Source organism: Ascaphus truei, chromosome 1 (assembly GCF_040206685.1).
Source record: "Ascaphus truei isolate aAscTru1 chromosome 1, aAscTru1.hap1, whole genome shotgun sequence".
In the NCBI taxonomy this organism is placed as follows: Eukaryota; Metazoa; Chordata; class Amphibia; order Anura; family Ascaphidae; genus Ascaphus; species Ascaphus truei.
This window is the reverse complement of record NC_134483.1, coordinates 101,487,916-101,495,725: the sequence shown is the minus strand read 5'-3', so window position 1 is coordinate 101,495,725 and position 7,810 is coordinate 101,487,916. Positions and strand designations below refer to the sequence as shown.

General features: G+C 44.6%; 1 protein-coding gene and 2 non-coding genes across 3 annotated transcripts; all 3 read right to left on the bottom strand.

Moving 5' to 3' along the window:
• Positions 1-3,060: 3,060 nt before the first annotated feature.
• COX7C (cytochrome c oxidase subunit 7C) lies at positions 3,061-5,877 on the bottom strand. The gene is made up of 3 exons (XM_075592697.1): positions 5,708-5,877; positions 4,577-4,716; positions 3,061-3,138 (listed from the first exon to the last, which is right to left on the bottom strand). Exons 1-2 carry the CDS (start codon positions 5,780-5,782, stop codon positions 4,600-4,602), a joined length of 192 nt encoding a protein of 63 aa, XP_075448812.1. The 5' UTR covers positions 5,783-5,877; the 3' UTR covers positions 3,061-3,138; positions 4,577-4,599.
• Positions 3,286-3,347, bottom strand: LOC142473322 (small nucleolar RNA Z39). Its single transcript, XR_012790038.1, has one exon. It is a non-coding gene; the product is annotated as a small nucleolar RNA Z39 (small nucleolar RNA).
• LOC142473320 (small nucleolar RNA Z39) lies at positions 5,065-5,128 on the bottom strand. Its single transcript, XR_012790035.1, has one exon. It is a non-coding gene; the product is annotated as a small nucleolar RNA Z39 (small nucleolar RNA).
• Positions 5,878-7,810: the final 1,933 nt, after the last annotated feature.

Sequence of the window (7,810 nt, the reverse complement as noted above, 5' to 3'; positions counted from 1 at the left end):
ACTTTTTTAACCAATGTTGTACGTATTAATACATTTTTGGAGTCTCACATATGTCTTGATGTGGGACTAATATCATATGATTACATGTTTTCGATCCTAATTGTTCTAAATATACCTTGGCCAGTACCCGATTAATTAATCAATAGTAACCAATGGGACTGTAACACTGTGTATATAAGGCACATAGAATCAGTCAGCAAATCACTCCTGAAGAAACCAAGTGCGGTGAAACGCATAGAGTGACGCTGACCAGTGAGATCCACAAGCGTTTGGAGCCCCTGTGAGCGGATGACGTCAGTTCCGGTTTCCGGGTTCGGTGAGACGCACCAGTGACACACACGCCGAGACACAGGGGAGGCAGAGTACACATGCTCCACTTGCCGAGATCCAGTTCGCAGGATCTATATGCTTGATTATTTTTATTACCATGTGAGTGTATCCCTTACCACTTACCTTTTATAAATTGTCATACAGTCTGCACTATGTCCGTTTCCTTTGTCACCTATTAAGGTCTCCTGAAGCTCCTTGTGATTACCTTTCCTGGTGGGCTGTGATTCCAAGATACCTTTATGTGATCACTACTCACTTTACACTTGTGAGTACCCTGCACACAGATTCCTGTATATACATAATTTCACTAATTATCACGTATATTGCACTATCAGAATATCTTTCTGTTTTTCATGGTTTGCGCTTCCCGATGATCTACACCTCTTCACCTTGCATGGGATCGTGAGGATCCCCCACTGGGTTATAGCGGCATCCTAATTTGTTTGTATTGGTATCATTTATATTTTATAATTTATTTCACATTAAGATTGTGCTTTAGGCAGGTTGTATTATAATTGGTTATCCTAGAGCGCCATATTTGATAAGTTTGTTTGTTTCACATATATCTAATGACTGCCTGGTCACATGATCTTCCCCAAAGAACTTTGCATTTTTGGTCCTATTCTGCTGCACTGACAGTCCTTTAGTGAACCCCCCAGCCGAATCTTCGACGATCGATCACAGGAGAACAGATCGATCGGCAACTTAACTAATTATGTATCATTGTGTATATTGTATCGATGCACATATAAAAATATTAAAAAAAAATATATATATATAATTTTTTTTTTTAAGGCATCTTGGACTGCTGCTTTAAAATAGAAGTGCAGGTCTTCTGAGGGAGGAGCGATAGGAAGACAGATTGATTTGTCAATAATAAGGCACTGGTGGACATATAAAGCAGGCCTGCACAACATACAGCCCGCGACGGACCCCTTTCAACCACCCCCCTTTCCTGGTAGGGAAAGGCGCACACTCCAGCAGTGTGTGAATCTGCGTGCTCTCCCCTAACCTCCCTCCCCCCTCCGCCTACTCCAGCAGGGGAACGCGCTCTAGCACTGTAGCGCGACCCGGAACTTCCAGGTCTGCTGCTAGAGCGCGCTTCCCTCACCCTCCCGCCATCACAGTTGCCGCTGCCATCCACCACCTCCTCCGTTGCCGCCGCGACGCCTCTGTTGCCGCCGCCATCACCACTGCTGCCGCCACCGCCAACATCAGATAAGCATGGGGGGCCCATTCAAACCACACCAGTGGGAGCCCATTCAAACCACACCAGTGGGGGGATGCTGACAAGGGGGGTGGGATGCTGACATGGGGGGGTGAGGGGAGATGCTGACATGGGCTGTGGGGGGATGCTGACATGGGCTGTGGGGGGATGCTGACATGGGCAAATTAATTTAAATGAAAGTATTTTAAATGTAATTTTGTTTCAAGTAAACATCGTAAATAAATGTGTTATTTTGAATAATAAATGCTGTTTTACCCGTGCGGCCGACTCCGTTTTCCTTGTGAGGTGCAAGGGGGGAGAAGGATGGGAGGTGCAAGGAGGGGGGGGAGTGATGGGAGGTGCAGGGTGGGGGAAGAGTGATGGGAGGTGCAGGGTGGGGGAAGAGTGATGGGAGGTGCAGGGGGAGAGGGATTTGAGGTGCATGATGATGATGAGAGGTGCTGGAGAGATGATTTTACGCGTGCGGCCCAATTTTTTTTTTCCTTGGAGCAGTTGGGCCCTTCTCACTTTACGAGTTTTGCAGACCTGATCTAAAGGATGAATATGAAGGATCTCACCAATGTCTGGGTTGCTGAAGCAATCCAAGAAGCATCAAACAAATATTCAGTAAAGTGCAACAGTTATTGTTTATTAGTGACCATTCAGTGCATGCTTGTATACGCTCACAAGGCAATCCTGCATTTAAACGTAGATCACTACAATGTAGTCCCAAGAAATTTGCTGGAGCACAATCTTCCATAAAGGAATTAATTTCCTTCAAATGGCTTTCCTGTATACCAAATCGCCTGCTAATGTGTTTTGTTTCCACTTTATCATAATTTTTCTGGAAAATGTCATACAGCATTTTGGCTACTATCCTTTTGCTTGCATTACTAGGAGGGGCATGTGTTCCATGAGTACAAAAACTTGTAAGATACCATAATATGATTCACTGGGCATTAAACATGTAACTTGGCTTGAATGAATGGGTTGCCTCCAGGGAAAGAATGAGCAAGGAGACAGTCTAATAGCTTTATTTCCATGTTTTCAAGACTGGGCTTTTCGTGTCTCACTTTTATATATCTATAAAAATGTGCTTATCAGGAGCTTATTAGATTTGATAAAGAAAAATACTTTTAGGACCTCCCGTGCATGTCTTCACACCATCACACAAAAATACTCAGCAAACGTAAGAATTAACGTTTCATAATTAGTTTGGTGGGTACAAACTCCGTGTCTATTCTGCAGGATCAATGGCACCAAATTATATCATCCTTAAAATCGGTCCAAACCTTTGCAGTTTCATATTGTTGTGAATATAACTCTTTAGAAATAAACTTACTTCCCTACATAACATTAATTCTTATATCCCAAAAAATAAAGCTTCCAACAACTGTGATTTTTATACCAGTAACATCATGAAACCCATTGTGCTACGAAATGAATTGAAGCACCGGTCTCCAACGTAAAAAAAGTGTATTGAACGCATGTTCATTTTAGTAATTGAGAAAAAGAGCCAGATATCAATAGTACTTGTTTATTTACAAAGCATGGCGGGAAATTTTAATATGGTCTGTGGCAAAGAATAAGGTCCTCTGCACCTGGAAAATAAACAAAAAATAAAACTGTTATAGATATGACAAAAACCTGAATCAGACTAACTCAATTCCATCTACTGTACTGATTCCACCACAATGTGCAGCTAAATCATAACTTCCTGTGAATATTCTAAAACTGAATATTGTACGTGCATCAGAAAGCGTTTACGGTATCATGGGTTTTCATACTGTTACTTTTACATCATTTGCACACACACACAAGAAAAAAACCTTATGGGGCTTCCAAACCCAATTATTGTAGTTTTACAGCATTATGTTTACAAATAGAATACTGCAGTAATTCTCATGAAATACTTAAGTTATTTTAGTTAACACAGACTAGGTGTATATATATATATATATATATATATATATATATATATATATATATATATATATATATATATATATATATATAGGCACTACATAGCAGACTGAGAGAATTTAGCTAATTTTGTCTAACAATATCTGAAAAATAAGGTGCTTTGCTGCTACTAAAAAGAATCTAACAGAATCTGTGTATGCCTAGATTTAAACACTAGATTAAAAAAAAAAAATTGTACTAAATTTTTAGAAGGCACTATATACAGGCATACCCCACATTAACGTACGCAATGGGACCGGAGCATGTATGTAAAGCGAAAATGTACTTAAAGTGAAGCACTACCTTTTTCCCACTTATCGATGCATGTACTGTACTGCAATCGTCATATACGCGCATAACTGATGTAAATAAGGCATTTGTAACAGGCTTTATAGTCTCCCCGCTTGCGGACAGCTTCGGTACAGGTAGGGAGCCGGTATTGCTGTTCAGGATGTGCTGACAGGCGCATGCGTGAGCTGCCGTTTGCCTATTGAGTGAGATGTACTTACTCACGAGTGTACTTAAAGTGAGTGTACTTAAACTGGGGTATGCCTGTATTTATCTTGCTAGATGTATGTTTAATGACAGATAATTACAAAGCGGCAAGCACTATGGTAATTCAAGAGTTATTTATTTACAGACTTGGGCCTCGTTCAAGGTGCTGGCTTCGGAGGGCGGGCGTGCTGACGTGCGTGCTGCCGTGAGCAACAAAGTATTCAATTTGAATACTTGTTGTCAGGGTAGCAACTGTCCTGCCTCCGAAGCCAGGAGTTGCCGCTGACGACAGCTTCAGTAAACGAAAATTTTGTTTCTTGGAGCTGAAGCAGCGTCACAGGGACCAAGGCAGCCAATGAAATCATTCTTCAGAATGATTTCATGACTGCAACTTGGATACTTTACCCTGCCGTCTGTAGCCCCGCCCCCTCCCCAACGCTGAAAAGTCTGCTGGGGGATAATCACATGTCGCCCAGCAAACTCCCAGCACTGCCTCCCGCACGCCCTCCCTCCGAGTCCTCAGCTGGCTCCCTGAACGAGCCCTTAGTATGACTTGGCATAGGAATGTCAAAAGCTACAAACCTTTATATTTTCCTAAGTGCGGTTTATTTTTTCAGCAGCTGGTGTCTGACTATGACGAAAGGAAAGGCAAACCCGCTACCGAAAAAGAGAGTCATCATTCCTAAAAGTCGCCACTTGTTTTCCACCGAGAAAGGCAGGTTCTGGAAAAAAGGTTTAGAAAATAAATCAAACTGATTAAATTAAAATTATCACCACAGTAAAACATTTGAAAAGGGACAAATGTAATAATGACCGTGTCACTGAAACACCACTATGTTAAATGCAAAAACTGTAGTAACAAGCCAGGTGTGACAAGCAAATTACTCCAATTACACCAAACACACTAGGTTAGGTATTGGGAATATCACAAAAATGATTAATGTCAACTGCTATTGTTACATAGCACTTGTGTAGATAGGCATTAACCTACTGTATGTAGATGACCTCTATGCCAAGTATGTCCAAAGGACATGTTTCAGTACCTATCAGAAGCCTCTTCACATTGTTGGTACATCAGAAAGCGTTTACAGTATCACAGATTTACTCATACTGTTATGTTCACATCATTTGCACCACAAGTTAAATATACTTCGTCATATAACTGAAAAAGGCTTTCAATTTTCCCTTTACAACAACGATTTACGGACATGTTCTTAAAATGTATTTAGCACCAAGTGACCCTTATAGCTCAAAGAACAAGAGCACAGACAACAAAAAGCAGGTTATTGAAAAGGCTGCGGCGCATCCAGGTCATCGAGACCAACTGCACCTTATAATTACCAACCTTTATATCACTAAGAAAAACAAGGCTAACTTTATACTTTTATAAAGTATAACTAAATGAAACATGGTTAAATAAAATACTTGGCTTTTGATTATTGTAAAATCTGATAATTTTGCCACAATTGCCTAGCTCTGTCCCCTATGTAATATACATCATACGCAGTAACTGCAGAGTGTTTTCTCAGCGCATCCCCCCCGGGGACCCCCAGGCACCACACATAGAGACCAGGCCGCCCCGGGGACACAGCGAGGCCTCCCAGCCCCCACATGAGACAGGGCCGCGGCCGCCCTGGGCCGCTGCACCCGGGACATAGGAAGAGCACGAGCTGCGGCGGTGATGTCCCACCTCCCCAAGGGCACAGCCGTTACCTGGCCTGGGCCCTCCCCGTAGTGGGACCTGCGGATGACGGAGGTGGTGAACCTGCGGACACTCTGACCCAACATGATGGCGGCGAAATACAATGTATCTGCAACCTGCGCGTCTTCTGTATTCCGCTCAACTGACCGACCAACAGAGGAGAATCAACAACTGCTTCCGGGAGGGAGGGGGAACTGTTGCATCCCGGGAATTGTAGTCTTAAAGACTCTTCCTGCCCGTTAATCTTAACAGTTGATAGCCACGTGTTAGACTACAACTCCCTGCGGCCTCGTTTACCGGTTTGTCAGCGGCCCTTCTCATAGGTGGTTTGGTGAGATGTAGTCAAGGTCAAGCGGGCGTGAAGGAGATTCTTTTGACTAGCATTGTTTTGTCTTTTACTTCCTGAATACCACAGCCAAAGACACAGATCTTCTACTTCTCATGTGATGCATTTAATTTCAAACCTAGATCCAACTATATATTTACCCTGCTATTGCTAGCACCCAGTGCATTATTTTGAATGGGGAAAATAAATTGCCGTTTATATTGGTCAAAGTAGGGTGTGAAAACGTTTTAGTTGAGGCCCAGATTAATATAATTAAAAATGATCTGTCAAGTGCCACATACTAACTACAGTATAAACATACAACTGTACATTTTACAAACAAACCTCACCCCATCTCCCTCCTCCCTCTCCCACACCAGCCTCTCTCCCTATGCTCTCTTCTCCCTCATGCTTTCACCCTCTCCACCCCATCCTCTCTCCCCATTTCCCCTTCTCATCACCCCATCCTCTTCCCCTCTCATCTCCCCATCATCCCCCCTCTCCACCCCCATCCTCTTTCCTCCCCATTCCCCCCTCTCATCTCCCCATCCCCCCTGCTCTCCCCATCCCCCCTGCTCTCCCCATCCCCCCTCTACACAATTCATATGATGCTCCTGAATTAATCGATTGATAAATTCACAGATCACTTGAGATTCTGGCTTTGCAAAGAAGTTAGAGGCACAAAAAACGCTAGTTGCAAAAAAAAAACAAAAACGCTATGGTTTATTGTATAGTAGAAGGCAGACAAAAAGTCAGTGAGCCTGAGGAAGGGGCTATGTCCCCGAAATGTTACTTTTTGTCTGCCTTCTATAATGCAGTAAAGTTAACCTTAGCATTTTTTTTAAACTAATTGTGTGCATCCATCTTCTTTACATTGTACTATCAACTAGGCTTCTGTTTGGAACATAGGAGCACTGATGGGTTAGCTCGCACCATGGTATTTCCCTTTTTTTCCTTTATGAGCTACTAGCTGATATACCCAGTGTTGCCCGGGATTTAATGTTCCCGCTGCCCCTCTGTCTCCCCACCCCCCTCTCTCCGCTCCCCCCTCTCTCTGTTCCCCCTCTCTCTCAGCTCCCCATTCCGCATTCCGTCCGTACCCCCTCTCCCCATTCAGTCTCTCCCCCCCCCCTCTCTCCCCATTCTCCTTTCTCCCACGTTGACAGTAATCCGGCCCCCCCATCACATGCATGGGCCTCCCCGTTCACAGCTCCATTTCCCCCACCCTCCCTTTCACAGCTCCCTATCCCCCCCCCCCCCCTCTGTTCCCAGCTCCCTTCTCCACTCCCCGTTCCCAGCTCCCTTCTCCCTCCCCCCCCCCCCCCCGGGCGGGAGTGTTGTTCTGTGCTGCTTGTTACAACTTGAGATGCAGATGCTGCAGGCAGAATAAGGGAGGACACATTTATTGCAAGTTTGTCATGGATGCTGTTGAATTGTCATGAAAGTGTGTGTGGCACCTTATGTTAGGGATGATGAGGTGGTGTTATCACAGCTGATCCTGTGATATGGTGACCCTGTAGGCGGTAGGTCACCCATAGTATTATGACCCTGTTGGTGGTCCCCCTTGACAGCTCCGTTCCCCCCCGTTCACAGTTCCCTTCCCCTCCCCCCCCACTCACTTTCGGTTGGTCGCCGGCGGTGGCTCCTTGGGGGGGGGGGGCAGGCGGGAGGGAAGCTGTGCGCTTGCTCACTGGGGGTGCGTGCGAGAGGGTGTGTTGGCAGCGGCTCACTGTGGGGCGGGCGGGGGTATTTATTGGCCTACCGTGGGGACCCAATTGTGGCCCACGGT